Here is a 21,947-nt window from a genome sequence, read left to right on the forward strand (position 1 = left end):
TTTGGTTACCGTTACGCCTCAACTTTTCGTGTTACACTTGATTTTACTCCTCATAAAATTTCCGTACCGGGCCTTATAACTCAAATCGTTTCTTAAGGAGTAAACTCCAATAAAATATTATGTAGATTAATTAATGAATAGAATGTTAATTGCATCATACCATATGGTAATTTTTTTTACGTGCGTTTTACATACGTTTTTGAACTTCCGACGGAATTTCCGGTAGTCGGCGTAGGCGACTTAGTAGAGTTGCTGCGTTGACTTGCATCACCCGCGCATGCGCGTTGGGTACCGGTCGCGGTACGTGGGCAGTGTTGCCGCGCTACACAGGGCTCCCCGTAATGTATGCGCTCCAGGAGCCAGGTCACATAGTCCCTTGGTGGTAGTATGGGGAGGTGGGGCTCCTCTTGTATTCGTATGTAAACAAAAGGTAAACAATTACTTTATAGTATAAAGCAAAGTCGTTATCCGCGTCTGTCTCTATGTATGTATGCTTAGATCTTTAAAACTACACAATGGATTTTGATGCGTTTTTTTTAATAGACAGAATAATTCAAGAGAAAGGTTTATAATATGTATAATTCCTTTTGGTTGAGGGAAAGGGCAATTGTTTTACTACGAATTTAACACGTGCTAGTGTTTATATTTATGTATGTTAGTCTGTAAGGTATTTATGTTATGGACCTTGTCTGAAAAAAATAAATAAAAATAGCAAAGAGTTAGCCTGGCTATTCAGCGGGGAAATGCCGCCAGTGTCTTGGGTACCATGCCTCACACGGGCCTTTTAGATGAAGTTTTTTTATAAAGTAATATTTTGTTTTATATGTACATATATATAATTATAATTGGTTTAATTTTTTTCTCTAATTCTTCTTTCATCAAAGCATGATGGAAGTTGTAAATTAATAAAAATATTATTTACAAATATATATTTTTGGGGGCCTTTCTGGTTAAATCCGTCAATTTTAGGGGATTTTAACTGAACTTTAGGCGTAAACATTATTTTGAGTTGGCAACTCTGAATAGTTGAATGAATAGATACTCAGGACAAGTTGTGGCTTAAGAGCGAAACTTTATTTAATCATGATGTAAGTACATAACGACTAAGCAATAGAATTACTTTAGCACCTATTCAAAATACAAATGCCCCTTTTAACATAATGTACCTTCTAATCAAGTACGTAATTATTTAATTTCAGCAAACTGATTTATGTTGCATTGGGCTTGGCGGCAGCGTGCTGGACGGTACTATACATGAAGGAAATAAAAACAAACAGAAGACCTAAACCGTAAGTAACACAAACAAAATATAAATTCCTGCGGCGGCTTCTTTGATGTAGCTCTTAGACCAAACCAAAATGCCGCCGCAAAGCTTTATCTTTTATGGTCATTAGTAGGTACACGTAATTACGATAACTTATATTTTCGTTCTTGCACCTTTGTCCTTCTTGCGACTACAAACGGCAATTGCACGTGCAGATAATGCGTTGATTATTATTAGATGTTTGGTTTTTCATAGAACCTGCCAAGAGTAAATAATAATATGATAGGTACTTAGTGATTTTTGTTTTTTTTTACTTGGAAACGGATCGACTCCACTTTACCATGGATAAAGTTAACACTTAAAAATATGTAGGTATAGTAGATACTCCAACGAGTGCCTGCAACCCATTTATGGCCCACTACTGAGCACGGGTCTCTCCTCACAAGTGGAGAAGGCCTGGAGCATACTCCACCACGCTGCTCCAATGCGGATTGGTGGAGACAGGTTAGTGGCCAACCCGTTTGTCGGATGTTTTCAAACCGCCCGAAAGGCCTCCGACAAGGTTTAACGACTGCCATCTATCGACAACAACCGGGAACGACGGCTTAACGTGCCCTCCGAAGCACGGAAACGCGCATGAAATTTTTGCCACTAGCGGTCACCCATCCAACTCCCGACCGCGCCCGACGCTGCTTAACTTTATTGATTGTTTTCAATCAACACAGCTAGCGGGGCTATGCGCGCTTCAACGAGTAGTAAAGAAAAAAATTGTAATAATTGGGCAACCTGCAAAGCTCTATTTTATTAAGTACGTGTTTTGATTTTAGGAAAACATCGCGGCAAAAAATGGTGCCAGTTTTGCCGGCACCGTCAGCACGACCACCGTCAAGCCCAATAGACATTCCTTGGCCAGATCCAGACGGGCCAAGGAAAAAAATAGAACATAAAAATAATATGAGAACAGAACGGCGGGACCGTGCCTATTAAGATAGGTCTTTACCTATCCTTTCTAGGCACGGTCCCGCCAAATAAATAAATGAACTGAGACTACTTACACTTATTTTATTTATTCTTATCCAAAAGGACCTAACTGATAAAATAAATAGGTATTTAGGACTTATTGATCGTTTAATTACTAGAGACACGCCTCGTAATTGCACAGGTGCAGGTACTAGTGAAGACCAATTTATGTATATACAAAAAAAATTAAATACCTATAAAACATATTTTTATTGTAGGATACCTACTGAACAAGTGTTAATTCTGTTAACCCTCTTACTGTCTTCGTCTTTTTTTAATACTAATTTTTCCACATAGTAAAAAAATCATACAAACTATCTGGTCACTCATACAAATGAAAGAATTAGCCAAATCCGTTTCATTAAATTAGTACTGAGGTAAAAGTTTTTTTCAATCCATATACTTCTAGTTTTCTACCTATTATTTTATCTATATTTTGACACTTACCTGAAAGTCTTCATTTATTTCAATTTCCTCGAAGTTCTCGGTTTCATTTTCGGTTCCTTGTATAAATTATATTATTAAAAGTTCTTCTGTGTCCATATATCACGGTTATTCATTATTTTTCCAATGAGTCACTTCACTAGCACGTATTTGACGTCACGATTTGCCGTGTAATACCGACTACGGCTTATATATATATATATATACTCATCACGAAATCTCAGAAACTACAAGTGCTAGGAGTTTCAAATTTTGCATGCGGGTTCTTTTAAGGACGTAAGTGCTAACTAAGACGGGATTTTATGAAATTCAACCTAAGGGGGTGAAATGTGAGGGAGAAGTTTGTAGGGATTTTTTTCAATTCTAGACTTAGACGAATGAAAATAGGTACATATGTTCTCGATTAAAAAATTATCTGAGTTGGTAAAATAAACAAAATTCTCTTTTAAAGAGGTAAAATGGGTGGGTAAATTTTGTATGGAAATTTTCTCATATCTGGACTTAGTATGAAAAATTTATATACGGGGCCCTGATTATAATTATCTTCTTCAACAACTTAGTAGTAATGCATTTCTTCATGACCACGCGGGCGAAGTTGCGGGCAACAGCTAGTTTCATATAAATGACGAATGGGGAAAGTGTAACCAATATACTAAATAAACATTGGTTGACAAGATGTAGGCGATAAAAATACAGCGAAAAATATTGTATTAATAGTTTTATTTTTGCATAACGTTTGTGTCGGCATTACCCGACATTGGCGTTTGAACGTCCAAAACAAATTGTTAGGTATAGCTGACTGTGGCTGTGAAAGGGTTAATAAACACAAAAAAAAAAATACAACTTGTAATCTTTTTTTTCTGAACAGGATGATGTTATCGAGTACGACATAATAACAAAAACCTATTTAAATAAAATATACTAACCTCTTATTCATAGTTGCGCGCAACACGTGACAAGTCTTTTTTTGACGTTTAATTTAGCCGAACAAATCAGATCTTTTATAAATTTTCGTCAATGGCAAAATAACCAAATGGGCATAACCCGAACTATTCTAAATACAATTCTCGAACAATAGACTCATAGCTGCGTTAGGGGCACCCAATGAATGCAACTCGAAAATGTATGAAACGCATATAAGCGTTACGGGCATATTGTAATAGTGTTAAAAACGCACAGACGCGTCGTGGGCACTCAAAGGGTTAATCTACCACTACTTGGTCAGATCACCCAATACGTTTTTCATTCTGAAGGTGGTCTCCATGAGAGGTTTACAATGATTTGTTGATAATGAGAAGATCATAACATAATTATGTCACACATTTAGAATTACAATGAATGCAAAAAAATTCAAAGTGGCTACTGTAGGAAACTATAAAAAGTGCAACATTGTTTTTGATGTAACTTTAATTCAGTTTGATGGAAGTATGATGGAAGTTTCAATTTCGAATTTAAAGAAAATTGTAGGTAGAATGTTCAATTCAAATATTTTTTCTCTGTGTTTTTCTAAATGTGCATTATATTTGCACAACATTACATTACATTGTAATTCTAAAGTGAACTACTATGAACCACTAACTATAATTATGGAAAAATAAATTTAATCCAAAGTAAAAATAATGATAGAGATGTATAAAGAAAAATAATAAAAACAAAATGAATGTGTAATGTCTTACTTGTTCTCATGTATGACCTGGTTGTGCTGCGCGATGACGCCCGAGAAGGTGAGCGCTTGGCTGATGCTCTGCCCGATTGCATCTTGGGAGGATATCACCAGATTTTCCACTGATTTTCTCCTGAAAACAAGGGCACTGTTTTTATTCTACAGTATTAGGCAAATTGTGAAAGTATTTGTTATTATTGTCAACCAATTACTGCTCAACTGTTGTCTCGGCTCTCCTTTCTGAATAAGAATGATTCGTGCATAGTCCATCACGCCGGCCAAATGAATATTGGTAGACTTCACATACACTTGAGAACTTTTTTTTTTAAATAATGAGGAAGTAATATTTTGTAGACCACTATACAGTTTGAAGTAATGTTGTTATAAATTACTTGACTAAAGGTTTAAAGTTTTGAAAAGATTTTATTAAAGTCCACAAAAGTAAATAATACAAATAATTGTTTGGTTTAGTATTTTGTAACTGAAAAAATTAATCTGTTATTTTTTGTGCTTTTTTCTTTGCTTGATATGTTAAAATTATTTATCATTAAAACAAAACATATGTACAAAAAGTGTTGTTGATGTAATAAATCTTTATTACTCATTATACAATTCATATATAAAATACACAATGAAACTTTAAACAAATGCTGTTTTACATTAAATGTTATTCATAAAATTACCAGTCATAATAAATTTCAATACAACAATGTTCATAACTTTATAACAATCATTATTTTCTTTCATATTTTACCTGCTGCCAATTTATTTGGACTTGGTACACAATTGTTACTAGCATTATATTTTATGGCCTCGTGGTTGACATTTCTAAGGCTCCCAAGCGGAAAGTACAGGGATCTAATCTCAGATTTGATCTCTGATTTTTCTTAAGTCATTTGTGTGAAGGTTAAGGAAAACATCTATAGTTCTCAATGGCTTAACCAGTCTTAATCAGAGACGAGAGTGACACCTAGTAAGGAGACAGTAATGGGTTGACAAAATTGTTAGCTATTAACAATAGTTAACAGTGCTTTAAGTAAATATATAATATTAGTTAATAAACTAACTAAAGATTCATTAATTTTAAATAAGTTATATTTACTTAAAACACTGACATATATGGTGAAATAAGCTCATGTAACACAAACAGAGGAAAACATTATATTATATGGTTAGAAACAGAAATTCAAATTGGGCCAGTACTTCGAGGAAATTCAAACAAGAAGAGTAGCTTAAACAAACAATCTTTTCTACATGTTCTTGATAACATGTTATCTATTACCGAAATAGAAATATTTAATTACAGAAAAGTTCAAACAATTCTGATACTTTCTTTCTCATATTTTACAATGAATTCTCAAGAAAGTATGTTTATTTTAATAGATAACAATGTTGTTAGAAACACAATTTTTATATCAAAGGGGTCTCTTGACATTTCATCTCGCGCCGCAGCAGATGAGTCTGTGTACACACAGACCATGACCACACACATGCGATGGTTTAGTGCCGACGATGTGTGTCTATTTGGGAAGAAACTGTTATGTTCTAGATTCGACCCTCTCACAAATTATCGAAATGAATTATTTTTTCAGCTGACTAAAATCTAAAATACGCAATAGGTAATATTTGTCACTTACAAGAGCGCTGAGAACAATTATACAACGCAACACAACAAAAATAGAGGTAATACTAACATGGAAATCGTGACGTTACGGCTGTCCACTTCCGAAGTGCTCATATTAGGTGAATGTTCCTAGTTCACCTCTCCGCGCTCCGTTCGCAATCTATCATTAACTGCTGCGTTTTTTGCTTTCATCATCCAAACAGAAGGTTTTTTTTCACGAAAACACAATGAAACAACATCGATTCGCGGTGACCTACTGACAGTTGATGATCAATATTGCCAGCTGTTTGCAATTTTATATATTGCAAAATTATTTGCACAGCTACGTTCAAAATTAACAGTTCAAAGTTATTTTATTTCCCTCAGATTTTTTTGTAGGTTTGTAAATATTAGTTAAAATTATTCTGAAATCAAGATAAATATAATTTATTACGAGTCATTTCCTTTGTAACGCACAACAAGGGCACAATCTCTGAACATTATGTACTTATATTTAAATCGAAATATTAAAAACTAAATCTTTCATCGCATGACGTCAAATGACAGGTCAATGACATTTCAGCCGTCACCCTAGCTTGTCAACTTCGCCAACTGTGACAACTGTCAAATGTCAATTAAATCAAAAATGTTTTCAACACGTGAGTGTTTGGTTTGTGTATGTTGAAATAAAAGTCGAATATTATTTTAAACCGAAGTAGATAATGGCAGATGAAAGTATTTTTGACAAGAAGAAATCACATAGAGCTAAACATGCTGGTCGAAAAGCCGAGAAAAAGAAAAAGAAGAATCAGGTGGACCAGTCTAACCTAAGCGCGCGGCAACGAAACCCCAAAGCATTCGCTATCCAGTCCGCTGTCAGAGCTGAGAGACAGTTTCGGCGGCGCGAGGATGTGATCTCGAAAAAGCAGCACATACCTCAAGTGGATAAAACTCCTCTAGAACCGCCTCCAATCATAGTGGCCGTGGTGGGACCCCCGCGCGTCGGCAAGACTACTCTCATTAACAATTTAATCAAGAGTTTCATCAAAACGAATGTAACGAGCACCAATGGTCCCATAACCATAGTGACGTCAAAGAAAAGACGCATAACACTAATAGAATGTAACAACGACGTTAACTCCATGATAGATATTGCCAAATGCGCAGACCTGGTGCTGCTGTTGTGCGACGCGAGCTTCGGCTTCGAGATGGAGATATTTGAGTTCCTAAATATCTGCCAGGTGCACGGAATGCCTAAAATTATGGGTGTGCTCACACATTTAGATATGATTAAGAATGCTAAGACATTAAAAACAACAAAAAAGACTCTGAAACACCGGTTTTGGACTGAGGTGTACCCCGGTGCAAAGCTGTTCTACCTCTCCGGTATCATCCATGGGGAGTATTTAAGAAATGAGATCAAAAACCTGTCCAGATTCATATCAGTGATGAAGTTCCGGCCGCTCAGCTGGCGCATGACGCATGCATATGTATTGGCAGACAGGTTGGAAGACATCACCAGTCAGGAGCACATCAGAAAGGACCCTAAGGTCAACAGAGATGTGGTGCTGTATGGCTATGTGAGAGGTGTTCCATTGATGAAGGAATCCATGGTGCATATAGCAGGTAATGCTAGTTTATTCATTTATGATTTTCATTGATGACCTCGCTAGTTGCAAGGTTAAGCCTTATCTTTAAAATTAGGTTTCAAGTTTCATCTTCAAAGTTTTCAATGGATATCTAGTCTTTATGTTTCTCATGTGATATTTAGATTTTGTAATGTAGGATTTCATGGGCAATGGAATGGATACATTATAATATGTAATGAATAAAAAACATTTTCATTTATATTTCATTGAACAAACATTTTTGTTTTTCCAGGCGTTGGTGATATGAAAATTAGTGAGTTGTCTTACCTCCCGGACCCCTGCCCATTGCCTAGCAATGAAAAGAAAAGACACTTAATGGAAAGAGAGAGACAAATATATGCTCCCTTTTCTGGTGTTGGTGGTATTGTGTATGACAAGGACGCAGTATACATTGAACTAAAAGGGTCCCATTCACATAAGCAAGAAGACGAAGAAACAAATGAAAAGAAGGCTTTACTCAAAAATGTGGTAGAAACCAGAGAAACTGTTGATGAACAAATGCAGGAGTCCGGCTTCAAACTGTTTAGTGGAGGAGCAGTCATATACCCAGATATGATAAAAGATGATGAGTATTTACAACAAGATAAGAGTCAGCCAAGTTCTGATGATTCAAGTTCAGAAGGAGAAGAAAGCGAATCGGAAAATGATAGTGGCATTGATCAAAGTGAAAAAGATACCACTGCAAAAAATTCGAAACTCCCTTGGGACAATGGTTCTGGCTCTGAGACAGAAGATGGTAACGATAATGGTGATGATACAGATAATGTATTGAACCAAGAAGATAATAATGAAGACAGTGATGGAGAGGAATCAGATGAAGATGTCGAAAATAATGAAGACTTCAGTGCAAAATGGAAGGAAAAGCTGGGGGAAAAAGCAACTATGGCTTATTTTGATCGGCAAAGAACATCAAAAAACATTATGAAACTTGTCTATGGTGAATTTGAAATTGGTAAAAAAACAAAAGAAGATACCCAAGAAGATGATGAAAGTGATGAAGAAGAAATCGGTGGACTTTTTAAGAAAGTGACAAGTAGTCAGAAGAAAAAGCAGAAAGAAAAAGAACAACTTGATGTTGATGAATGTTCATTTTTCTATGCTTTAGATAAACCAAATTTAAGAGATTGGTCAAGTGATGAATACAAGCATTTGTTAATAAACAACTTTGTTACTGGAAAAAGGTCTGCAGATGAAGATGCCTCAGAACTTCTTAAGTTAGATGATGCTAGTGATGGAGATGATGAGGAGTTGTTTGGTGACTTTGAAGACCTGGAAACAGGCGAAAAACATGTTTCACAAGAAGAGAATGACACGGCAAAAGCGGGTGCAAAACGCAAAGCCGAGCCAACGAAATCTGAAATTCTTGATAAGAAAATGAAATTGAAAGCTAAATTTGATGCAGAATATGATAATCCTGATGATCATCGGATCAAGGGCGATCATTCCTATTACGAAAGCTTAAAAGCAGAAGCCTTAAAACAATCAGAACTCAATAAGTCTGTTTTTGAGAATTTGGATGATGGTTTAAGGGTAGAAGTAGAAGGGTACAGGCCAGGCTTGTATGTAAGAATGCTTTTCAAAAACATGCCTTCAGAATTTGCAACAAACTTTGACTCTAGTTATCCTATTCTCATTGGTGCTTTAAATATGGCTGAGCAAAACATAGGATTTGTATCCTGCAAAGTAAAGAAACATAGGTGGTATAGGAAGATTTTAAAAACGAATGATCCATTAATCATTTCCTTGGGTTGGCGTCGCTTCCAAACATTGCCTATTTACTCAAAAATTGAAGATGATTTGAAATGTAGATATTTAAAGTACACACCTGAACATGTTACATGTAATATGCATTTTTATGGACCCATAACCCCACAAAATACGGGTTTTCTCGCTCTACAATCCGTCAGTAGCAACTCGAACGAAATAAAGCAAGTGGGATTTAGAATAGCAGCAACCGGAAGTGTAAACGAAATCAATAAATCTACTCAAATCGTTAAAAAACTAAAGTTAATAGGCACACCATTGAAAATTTATAAAAAAACTGCATTTATTAAAGATATGTTTACAACTACCCTAGAAGTAGCAAAGTTTGAAGGAGCGCGGGTAAAAACAGTGTCGGGTATTAGAGGACAAATAAAAAAAGCTTTGAACAAGCCAGAAGGAGCGTTCCGTGCGACCTTCGAAGATAAGATACTCATGAGCGACATTGTGTTCTGCAGGACTTGGTTCAAAGTTGACGTTACGAAATTTTACGCACCCGTCGTTAATCTACTCCTGCCTGTTGGTAGCAAAAACGCTTGGCAGGGCATGAAGACTAAGGGACAGCTTAAAAGAGAAAGAGACATCAAGAGCGATGCGAACACTGATTCTATGTACAAGGATATTGTTAGAGAACCCAAAGTGTTTAAACCCTTGTCTATACCCAAGGAACTACAAAAAGGTTTACCATACAGGTTCAAGCCTAAGGAAAAAACAGCTACTCCAACCGGAAAGAGCAACAAGGATAAATTTACAAACAGAATAGCTGTTATTAAGAGTCCATACGAACAAAAAGTGACAAATGTAATGAAAATGTTAAAAACTAATTTTGAGAAAAAGAAAGAAATTCAGAAAGAATTAACAGCAGAGAGGTTGCAAAAGCACAAGAAGCAGCAAGAGGAAGAGGAATGGCGGCGGTTGAAACGACAGAAGGAGCTCAAAAAGAAGATTTGTAGGCACCTGAATAAGATGGCCAGTAAGAAAAAGCCACAGATGTAAGAAATGTTATTTATTTTAATAACTTGAAATAAAACTGTTGTTCAGTATTTGTCTTTATATTAATTTCGGGTTAAAATTATATTTAGGATCTATGTTAAACAAATTGTTTCCTTGTAGTTATATTGTAAAAACTGCAAACAAATTTAATCATCTAGTGCTTAAATATAAAGAATGCTTCTACTATTATTTTTTAATACATTTAGGGGTGCGCTAGGATTATTTTGTCATTCATCTTGAATGATGTGTAAAGGATGAAAATAAAACAAGGTGGTTGTATCGTGTAAATTGTATTTACTTCTTATCATTATGCATAACGTATGTCGTCATCGCACGTTTGATAAATGTTTTTACAAAGGTTACACACTTCAGATTACATTGGTCAAAATAATCACTGCCTAGAATAACAATTTTGACGTTTCGACATTAGAAAAAATGCCCCTGTACTTGAATAAGATTCCTGTAACATTAATTTTATTACAATATTAGTTTAGGGCGAAGCGATAACTGTTACACGAAAGCGTGAATGGAATGTGACCGCCGCGAGGGGGCGGCACTACGCACGCATAAATTATATACATTCGACAAATTTCACTAACGTCCTATTTTACAATAACTCCTTAATGTGAGGGTAACTTTACTCTTTGGTAGCGCGAGCCGCCGGGAGCGCAGGCGCCCGGCGTCGGGGAACTGCTCGTGGAATGTAACGGACATACAAAAAATATTCTAGTTATTGTAACGCCGGCGCGTCCGTTCCGCGCGAGTCGTCCAGAGACGTTGGCACTTGTGGAGTTTGTGGAGCGGCCGCCGGAGCCTCCGAGCCCTGCCGCGCGGCCTCGGGACACTCAATGTGGACAGGCACTACAGCCCGCTCCACATTCTTGCGAGAAAAGCACGAGAAACGAGAATGTGTGGAGCCCATACGAATCGGGTTTTTCTCGCGTTCTTGCGAGAATGTGGAGCGGGCTTAAGGTTGAGGATAAACATGTCGCTGGGAAGGGGTCGGGAGATACTAACACAAGCCCGATTTGCACTCACCTTGCGGACCAACCAATAATATGTCCAACTTTCCTATCGATATTTTCCGATTTTTTTTTAATTTCACTTTCATTTGAAATCCCTCTTTAAATGTAAAGTTATATCTGTTATTGAAAATTTCCATTATGATTTTTTATTAATTTGTTTCGTTATTTTACAAGCAGGAAATTAAACATGTTGTGGATCGTGTTATGTCATATAAAGGGATATACGAAAGGGAATACGTAACATTTTTAATTAACGATCGCAATGTGTCCTTCATTTTTATTCAATCAAAACTATCCCAACAAGGCGCAGTGCAAATCGGGGGACACTCGGAACAGACCCCAGCGCATCCTGATCGCACTCTACACTTAACGAGGATGAGGATGGAGCGGACCGTGAGAACCGCTCCATCCTCTCATAATTATTTTCTTTACAAAAATTGTAGCTACACCGATAAGCTATACACTAATTAACTAAATAACCATCTCGTTAACATATTACACTTGCATAGAAAAACTTTAGTTGCTATTATTTATTTATTAATAATAATATATTTAGTTTACAATGAAACAAATGATGTGTCCGAATGATATAATTATCGAGACGTCGACGATTCGTCGACAGCCTCGTTAAATGCGATCAAAGGAGGAACAACTCTACAGTGAAATGTTTTTATGAATATTGGGGTGTGTGTTGAACACACTATTAATTAATATCAAAATAAAGAACCGTTTTTATAGCTGTCAATAATTTTTCTCATAATAAATACGAATAGTGAATAGCTTAAGTACATAGGCACACAGATTGTCATATATTAATTACAACAAGCATTGTTTTTAAATTTTAGTTTATATTTAATCTGATGTACGTATTGAATGTATTGAAAAATGATTTTGTAAAAGATTTCTTAACAAATCACTGTCGAATCAAACCTCCTTTACTCGCAGCATATTTATAAATTAAATGTAAGTATATATATATTTGTACAATTCTCTTCAAAATCCATTGTGATGTTTTCAGTTACACGCAAGATGGATACATAGATATAGTAATGTTTCAATTGTTCTACTCGAGTTGTCTGCACTCGCACAAAAGAGACCCTTAGCTGTGGGTGAATTTCGACAAGTCAACCAACCGGTGGCCTCACGTCATCTAACATTATAATACTGTTACTCAATATACTATACATCAGCAAAATCCTATCCCGAAGTACAATAAAGGCCCTCGCACGATGACCGAATACACTTACTAACGTAAATAATATAAAAGAACAATAAAAACAACTTGTGATTTCGTTTGACAACCGTCGGTAGTCGGTACGCACACGACCATGAGGTAAACATTTGTCCATTGCCGTTTGCACGTACAATAATATATCTCCGTCGAGTGTAACTATTAAGCAATAACTTAATAAATAATAAAATCCTAGTTAATAAATAATTAAGCATTAAAATTATAATATAAAATATTCTTTTTTAAAAAAATCTAGTCGTTTGAACACATCCTAGCTAAATATTGCTACATTCCGTAACTACACATGATATAAACGCTATAGTATAGAAACGATATTTACAAATATAATTCGCTACCGATAAAGATTCCATCAAATAAAAAATGGTTAGTTAGCTATACAATCATTTGTTTAACTATTGAATTTGCGGGCGGGCGGCTGCGGATCCCAGGACACGTTTCAAAATCAAAACATATAACTACTACTTACTATCAAATAGCAATTCCTAAGTGACAGGTCGTAGAAAAGCTACTCTTTACGATTAAGTAGGCATGTATACAAAGTGGCTCATTAGACAAGATTTAAACAAAGAAAATAATACTGAAATTTAAAAAATAATAGCGAGGCAAGATCCCAGCCTCCCGCGGCCACAAGTCAACGAGAGTCTACTCATTTCAATACCTTTTCATTTGTAAACGCTTAACAAAAATATACCCTAGCTACGTTTCAGTTGTCGCTATTATGTATGTATGTATGTTCAATAAAATAGAAGATTACAAAACAATGTAGTTAACACTGTACATAAGACTAGTATTTGTGTGCTCCGCCTGTTGACAACCAACAGAAGACGATGACGAATACTGTATGAAGCGATTAAATGCAACAATACAAAAAAATAATAATTACATACAACTTTTCCCGTGTTAATAAAACACACATGTCCATGCGATTCTCATACAAATTCCTATGTAAATAACAGCTAGAACCGCACATTCAGTACAGATACGGACAGACAGGCACACATTTATCTACATAAAGCTATATGTACACAGACCTCGGGGAGGCACTTGGTAGACGGGAGCGCGGCCGAACCCACTACGGCAATAGTCGAGACATACACGGGGAGAACTTAAGTAGGTTAAGAATCGTATATATTATGAGAACACAGGATGCAATGCTATTGCAAACAATTACTAATCTGCATTTAAAATTGAACGAATTTTATATTCCTTCTGATATTTTAAATAATATTTTTTTTTAATATAAAAACAGTTCATAATCCATTTTTGAAACATGTAAGTAAAATTAGAATCTCTGAATGTACATTTATTTGTATGTGTAACTAAAATTTAATACAACTTGTGATATGTTGCAATGACATTCCATTCTGTGTTTACAGTAATTATAATGTACATTATATATAGGTAGAATCATTTACTAATATTTTTTAAGCTATCCAAGACACAGTCAAGAAGTTATATATAATAAGTATCAGCTGTTGAATTACGAACAAGATATTTAATAGTTTTGAGTTTAGGAATTTTAAAAAATCTACATTAACCTCTTGAAATTTTGAGAAATGATAAGACATAATGTTATGTCATCCATAATAAATTCATGGGTAACATTTTTAATTTAACATACAATTTACACTTATACTTATTATACATTACTTCTGTAAAACCGTGAAATAACAAATGCGATAATTGAAAACAATATTAGTCAAAGAGTAACTAATATTTGGCATCAATATGTCAATCACTGATACTGTGTACTGAGCTAGGCATAACTATTATACAGTGTCATTTATACAGTGTATAACGAAAAATGATAAGGACCTGATGATAAAAAGAAACTTAAAACAATAAAATCGTGGTCAATTCCATGTAACCTTTAATTTAAAAGGTTTGAGTAATAAAGAATGTTAAATATATTTCTATACTAAAATGTATAATCCATTTGCGTGTTATACAAAAATTGACTAACACAGTACACAATATCATTTTACAATGTATAACAGTAATATTATCAATATATGGAGTACAATCATTAAGTACAGAAGTCTACATTAATCAGAGCACTTTGTTATGTATATGTAACATTACACGAAGCATTACGCTACAACTGTTTATAATAATAGTCAATAGTATGTATTATACAAAGTTATGAAAACTTATCGTATGTATCAACAACACTTGTATAATTCATAATGCGGCAACACAGTTGTAGTCAACAGTATAAATTAACGCTAATATTGTCTTGTATAATTAAGACAACAATTTTCTTTCACTCGCTTACTTCAAAGTATTGTTTAGCTTACCTACATAGATTAGTTCCGTATAACAAATTTAGAATATCACAAAATGTTATTCAAAACTGGCTTATTAGAGAATTCTAGCTCAAACATGCTGCCACATTACAAATATCTGCTGCCTTCACTATGCCACACAATCTTCACAATACCTATCATAATTATGCAATATGTCTTCGTTTGAACACAAAATAGTATAGAAGGAATTAATATAATAAATTGATAATTATTTGCAGTTGGTTTTAATGGAAAACTGTTGATTAAAAACAATTGCAACATAGATATTCCTCTAATTGTAGGTTCTAGCTTAAACTGGCTATAACAGTTATTTCAAGGGTATGTTTATAAAGATGCCGATATCCAGTGCTGGCGGTGATTTAGCCTTGAAGATCTCCATTTGTCTATTATCAATAACTACATAATTACAAACAGATTAGATCTAGAACATCAGTAATCAACATCTTTACAACAAAGTAATGTTTAAACTTTACTTAATTCATTTTAATCTGACTAGAACCAGACTGCATCCAATTATAAAAGGATTTAATTAATTTGACTGACAACATTTAACTTTAAATATATTTGTAAGCAAAACTTTTCAGGACCTTACTATACAATACTGTTGTAGCCCAGTTGGAATTTAAAGATTACAAATATAAATAATGGATAGGTCTTTCTTACTTTTTTTAAAAAGTAATCAATAATATTCTTATATTTTTATCTGTTGTTATACCTTTCATCATAGGTAATAATACTTTATCACCCATATTCATCTAGTGTAAAGATGATATCAATAATAATTGAACTGTAAAGATCTTTTATTATGCTTCTTGATTATTTTAATACAATTCCTTTATCTAAGCTGATTCTTTTAATGAAAATATAAAGTTTCATAACTAGAATACAAAAAAAAAAAACTTATTTCTCTTATACAGAAAAATACATCACAAACCTTAAACTTCCAACTGGGCGGCGACAGCACATACCAACACACCGAAGCTTGCAACCCATACGGAGCCGTCACGTCACTCACACACGATCCAACTACAACAGCACACATATCACCACTAACACCGTACGTCACGTCGCGTCACGTCACGTCACGTCACGTCACACCGAGTCACTGCCGCGCACACCCCTGCAATGTTGTTGCCACGAACGCGTAGCACATGAAGATATACAATTAGATTTGTATGTTTGTGGTTTAATTTATATTATATATGTTTTTCAATTGTCAGCACCGCTTGATTATTTACGAACTTCTCTTGCCATAGTTAATGTGTTGCATTTTAATTTTCTATTTATTGTTTAATTACAACTTGCATTTTGCAAGGTTCATTTTATAAATTTCGTATCTTTACGCAATATATTTTTTATGGTTTCTCTTTTTCAATATTCGATATATGTTTACTTGTATTCATAGTTATTCATATAAATGTTTCTTAGCTGCTTGTATATGTCGAATCATTGACTATACGATATATTTTTGTACGGTGTATTCTGCAATTTTAATTTTCCATGTTTATAACTCCTTGTATATCTTGTATCTAGCGTCACTATTACATCTTCATACTAGTAATACATCTTCACGTGTGGTCGCGCTCAGCGTAAGCCAGGGCGGCTAGGGCGGCTAGGGCGGGGCGGCGGCGGCGGCGGGGGCGGGGGCGGGCGGCTAGTCGAGCGCGCGGTGTCAGGAGGGCGGCGGCAGGTCGCGGCGCGCGCGCTCCGTGCCGCCCGCCAGCAGCGCGCTGAACTCCAATTCGAGGATCTGTCGCGCCTGGGGGGACGGAGTATTATGGTGAGGTAGCTAATGGAGCTTGCAGTACACTTGATGGTAAGAGGCGACTGTCGCTCATGTACATCAGTAACACGATTTCGAAGGTGGTAGAACCCTTTGTGGTTCGACTCTGGCGGCACCACCGCCACACCTATTTCTGTCTCATAACAGCAGTATTCTATCCTATCTGGGGTTGATTACAGATGTCCATGGGCAGCAGTAGCCACTTACCATGAGATAGAATGCATGCTCGTCTGCTACTCCCATATTATAAAAAAAATCTAACTCCAGGTTATACTGGAAGGTAATAACATATACAATACCCTGTGAACTTAGAAAGTGTCCTCTGATGTAAGTCAGCCGTACATATAAAATAACACTACAGACAAATCGATTTAAATAAAATGGTTGATGTCGATTGAAAATCGATGTAAAAGCTATGGGAAAAAAATATGTTAAAATTGAGTAAGTCCAGCAAATGGATTGATCACAGAAACGTTCTAAAATTATGACAGCGATTAGATGCAAAATCGACATAAGATTTAAGTTGAACAAGTGTATGTGGATTGACCAAAGTGTGAACATTTTGTTAAACATATTTTTTTCAGCCTATTTCATTTATCTAATTCCCGAACAAATAGTCACTACGTTATTCTTTCACTTCGGATAACTAGACACTTCGTATTTTTTATTATTATTCGGCTATGTAAGTGTACCTGTGTGTTTTGTGTGGGTATCTGCAGCGCGAGCGCCATGCTGTTGGCGTCGAAGTTGTCGTCCAGCGCGATCAGCGCGCCGTGCACGCCGCTCTCCACCAGGTTGTTCGCGTACTCCTGCAATGTTGTTACCAACACCTTTATGATCATTTGCTATACCATTGCTGTCACACAGGTAATCAGATGTCACACTGTAAGGAAAGACAAACGTACACAAAACAGTTAATAACAGCTTTATTGATATTTTCACTACATTCAATGACCACTATATTTTGCATGATTTTCTTTCGCCCACTCATACCATTTCGTTTTTAACGATCTTTTGATAAGACTGAACGTTGCCCTGTTCTATTTGTATCTTCTTTCAAAAGGAAAGTGAGCACTGGATCCATTTAATCGGCAAAATTTCCATTAATCCAGCGGTCTTCAGCAGTCCCCCAGCTCGGGGCCCCCGCATACCTTGAGGTTGATGGCGACGAGCCAGCGCTGCAGCCGCTCGTTGGTCCACACCAGCACGTCGCGCGTGCAGTGCTCGGTGGCGCGGCGTCTCTCCTCCAGCACTCGCACGGAGTACCCCACCCGCTTCAGACACGCAACGCCAAAGTGAAGCGACGTTCTGAAAATTTATCGTGGAAAATATTATTACAAGTGCGATTTACCAAGATCACCTAAATCACTCACTTTGTCTCCTATCGAGAAGCCCATGAGCGGAGACAGACTAATGTCATCGGAGGCCCGGGGCGGAAAAATTGAATGGGGGCCCCTAATGTAAAAATTTAATTTGATTTTACAAAATTACAAATGTGTCCTAAACTTATTCGCCCAAAAATACGTATAATTCCGATGAGCGGTGTTGTTTGGTTCTGACCTTTTTTTTTAAGCTGTTGGGGGGCTCTCTAGAATGGGGGCCCGGGGCGGATCGCCCTTTTCAGCGCCCCCTTTAATCCGCTAGAGCCCATGAGACACGTGACCACATCAAGTACATCTACTGACAATGACTGACATGACCATGACAAGAAAGGTTTGGAGCATACTACTCTATAACTCTACTACCTTCTATAGAATTTAGATATACACCAACCTGTGAAAACTGTCGACCATCTTCAGCTGCGTCCGCAGGTCTCTCTTGGTGAGGTGCTCCAACATCCGCGCGTCCACCAAACACTCCATAAACGTCGTCCTGTATTGAGGTAAGCCTGGAAATAAAAATCAATATTAAAAATAGGTATAACTCTTTTGTAGCGTTTGTAAAAAATAATAACATTGATTTTTTTGTGAATTGGAGAAGAACGCAAGATAATAATGAATGATTAAACGCTTTCTACCGGTCCGCCACGCGGGTCGTCGATTGAGGTTGGGAGCGTGTAAGAGAGTAATAAATTAATGATTGGCGTAGCGAATGTGGGACATGGTAAAAGAACGTGTGATTGAAATACGGAATGAATAAAAGTTTAATTAGCAAGTCATGCTCATGATGTAAACAGCATCTCATGGAGTGAACGACAGAGCGACCGACCTAACGAGGGCAGCCAGACGTTCCCGATCCACTCGTGGTTCATGTCCCCGAAGGCGAGCGCGGCGCAGGCGGTGCCGCGCGGCGCTGACGGTGACGTCAGCGACACCATCTCCTGGATCGCCAGCCGCAGCTTCAGCCGGTGCAGCGGGTTGCTGATGCCTGGTCGAGGGAGAAAGACAATTAATACAAGATAAAATTATGACCGCTGAAATTAAGTTTCTTAGATATTACAAACCTAAAGTCTTTCATAAAATGTTTACATGTTACATCACGGATGAATGCAGTCTAAACGACGCAAAGAAGTCATTGCAATTTGCAGATATTAATTGAAGTTAATACATCCAAAGAAATTCTGGTTTAGTTAAAATATGTCATAGTTATGTTATTTCAAAATAGGTTCTTTACAGAGCAATTTTTGAATGTCAAAACAACTACCAATCATAGCTACCACTATACCAGTATATGAGTTAAGGATTACAAATATTTTTTGTTACGTTAAGTATTGTAACAGATTCATTTCTTGCGCGTGTACAAGTATAACTTCTTACGTTCTTACACAAGCACTGTCTTTTTCCGTATTCTTTAAATTTAAGATGACATTAATTAGATTAGATCTAGTTTGTTCGTCAGTCTGTTTATAGACGTGTCTATATGTATGTCAGGATGTGTTGCTACTAACCAATCTCCCGCTGTATCTCCTGATCGGACAGCGCGGACATGATCGCGCCGGACTTGACGTTCGCCCGACACGCGGCCACGTACCAGGCGGGCATGCCCACCCACAGCTCGAGCCACGCCACTACCGTGGGGCCGTTCCACAGCGCGAACGGTGTGCCGGCGCGCATCGCCTCGCCGAGCAGTTCGTGGCGGTAGTCGCGCTCCCTGTAAACACACGTGATACGTTGTAATAGTTCTAGTCACGTGACTTCTATGTTCCAGTCTCATTTTTCAAAGTTATTTGCGTTTTGGAAAATAATTATCACTTTAATGGTGTAAGAAAACATCGTAAGGAAACTTACATAACTGATTTTTTATAAAATGTTCTTAATTTTGTTCGAAGTTTACTAATTTGCATTTAGTCAACGGGCTGAATTGTGGCGTAAGCTTCTTTTACATTGCAAGGAGATACGTACACAGCTATGGGACGGTGATGGTTGGATAACAATTACGATGACAAATCTTTACTTCAACTTTGACATAGTAAAGAACAGCAAACTTCTACAGTTCCTACTTTAGGTCGAGCACTGGGAGAGTAGCTCACATATCTGCTGAAACATAGATCATAGTCAAGCCAAACGTTTCCCGAAGCATCATTTGTACCAACTCACTTGGTAGCTTTAGATCTAGTATAGTCCTGGTGTGATGCAGCGTGCATGTACACTGCACACGCCCTGGTCAAGTGCATGACTTTATCGTCCACCAGCATCACCAGCCCCAGCGACGACATCTCTCTACTTCCTACTTTCTACACAACTCACTTGGTCACTTTAGTTCACCATCCTCATCCGCCAGTGCAGTAATTTCCAGCGACCACAGCTTTCTACAGCATGACCTTAGCGTGCCCCTGCTAGACCACACCTCACTTAGTGACTTAAGATCTCGTGTTGACCTAATGCGGTGCAGCATGTACCGTACAGGGTACGATCACGTGACGTCAGCGACGTCAGCTACTCTACATCTCACTTCTACATAACTCACTTGGTGACTTTGGGTCTCGAGTAATCCTGGTGCGGCGCGGCGTGCGCGTGCTGCGCCGCGGCCGCGTGCTCGGCGCCCTCGTCCGCCAGCGCCGACAGCCCCAACGACGACGCCGACGACAGTGACCGACCGCCCTGAGCCTGCGGAGGGAACGCCAGTTATTTTGAGTGGCAGACGAGCATGCAGCCCACCTGATGGTAAGTGGCTACTGCCGCCCATGGAAATCTGTAATCGACCCCTGTATTCCTGAGGTCAGCCACAGATGCGCTGCCACCCCTGAGGACTAGGCTGGATCGCCTCGAAAAAGTATGCCTCCCTTACCACACCCTTCAAACCAGAACACAGCAGCGCTTAACACTGCTGTTATGAGGCAGAAATAGGTGTGGCGGTGGTACTGCCGGAGTCGAACTACAAAGGGTTCTACCACCTTCAAAACTCGGTCGTCATGATACGTGAACCAATGGTGAATGTCACTCGTTCACTGGAGTTAATCATTATTAATAATGACTCACACAGACATATGCATGAATGTATGCTGGCTGTTGCGCATTCAGTTATAGTTGCATCAACTAATGAGTAATAATCACTTGTTCAATTATATCATTCACTCTTAATACTAAGGAAATATGTATTTGAATGAACGAATGTTAGTTAGTCGTACAGTTATTGTGTCGTTTGTAACTTTTACTCTTTTGGTGTGATTTTGTTTTTACGAACATCTGTAATAAACCTCAGATATAATAACACTATCTAAGATCGACCAAAAGAGCGTCGATAACTTGAAGTCTAATTACCGTTTTTAATAATCTATCTCCCCATTTTATATATTGATATAATAGATCGATTATTAAGAAAATTTTATTTCTTAACTTGCAACTTGCAATTCCCCATATAAATACGTATCCTTTATGACAACGTTAAAAAAAGTACATAGCACCACTTAACATTTTTTACAAATTCACAAAACACGAAATGATTATTTTAAATACGTACATTTTGATATTTTTTTTCAAACTGTAATCCCAAACTTGTTGGGCAGTAAATTTTGAAACCTTCAATACAGAAAAAAAGGAGAGCGGTATCAATTCACATTTCTTATTTTATATAGGTACACAATTTTTAAGATGAAATACACTTACAATTTAATATTAACATGTAGAATTTTTCTAAACTCATCCTATTACATATAATAGCTTTCATATTTTTAAATTTATTCGTTTAAAAAAGTAACGATTTGAATTTTGAAAATTGTTGTTATATATTTTGGTCACTTTATTC

The 21,947-nt window shown here is 36.9% G+C and overlaps 3 protein-coding genes across 4 annotated transcripts in view; 1 reads left to right on the forward strand and 2 right to left on the reverse strand.

Annotated features, from left to right (window-relative positions):
- Positions 1–6,282, reverse strand: part of LOC140744712 (protein Aster-B) — a 55,265-nt gene extending 48,983 nt beyond the window's left edge. For both annotated transcript variants that reach the window (XM_073076349.1, XM_073076348.1), the window contains exons 1-2: positions 6,086–6,282; positions 4,405–4,524 (exon numbers count right to left, since the gene is read on the reverse strand). In XM_073076349.1, the coding sequence (XP_072932450.1) occupies positions 4,405–4,524; positions 6,086–6,129 (164 nt within the window). In that variant the 5' untranslated portion in view covers positions 6,130–6,282. The remainder of the gene's footprint in view (positions 1–4,404; positions 4,525–6,085) is intronic.
- Positions 6,283–6,607: 325 nt separating this feature from the next.
- LOC140744711 (ribosome biogenesis protein BMS1 homolog) lies at positions 6,608–10,447 on the forward strand. The gene is made up of 2 exons (XM_073076346.1): positions 6,608–7,620; positions 7,876–10,447. The coding sequence occupies exons 1-2, from the start codon at positions 6,717–6,719 to the stop codon at positions 10,398–10,400; spliced, it is 3,429 nt and encodes a 1,142-aa protein (XP_072932447.1). The 5' UTR covers positions 6,608–6,716; the 3' UTR covers positions 10,401–10,447.
- A 224-nt stretch (positions 10,448–10,671) lies between these two features.
- Positions 10,672–21,947, reverse strand: part of Liprin-alpha (PTPRF interacting protein alpha) — a 173,927-nt gene continuing 162,651 nt past the window's right edge. The window contains exons 19-25 of the mRNA XM_073076350.1: positions 20,670–20,809; positions 19,651–19,853; positions 18,972–19,130; positions 18,537–18,651; positions 17,915–18,071; positions 17,456–17,572; positions 10,672–16,739 (exon numbers count right to left, since the gene is read on the reverse strand). Coding sequence (XP_072932451.1) covers positions 16,653–16,739; positions 17,456–17,572; positions 17,915–18,071; positions 18,537–18,651; positions 18,972–19,130; positions 19,651–19,853; positions 20,670–20,809 — 978 coding nt within the window. The 3' untranslated portion in view covers positions 10,672–16,652. The remainder of the gene's footprint in view (positions 16,740–17,455; positions 17,573–17,914; positions 18,072–18,536; positions 18,652–18,971; positions 19,131–19,650; positions 19,854–20,669; positions 20,810–21,947) is intronic.

The sequence above is a fragment of the Epargyreus clarus genome, unplaced genomic scaffold, assembly GCF_041222505.1.
Source record: "Epargyreus clarus isolate Ecla_fem2 unplaced genomic scaffold, WU_Ecla_fem_2.2 ptg000009l, whole genome shotgun sequence".
NCBI lineage: Eukaryota > Metazoa > Arthropoda > Insecta > Lepidoptera > Hesperiidae > Epargyreus > Epargyreus clarus.

Bases quoted from the DNA above. Each gene is read 5' to 3' on its own strand.
- LOC140744711 (XM_073076346.1), top strand. From the start codon at position 6,717: ATGGCAGATGAAAGTATTTTTGACAAGAAGAAATCACATAGAGCTAAA. The intron at 7,621-7,875 runs GTAATGCTAGTT...TTGTTTTTCCAG, and splicing joins ATCCATGGTGCATATAGCAG to GCGTTGGTGATATGAAAATT.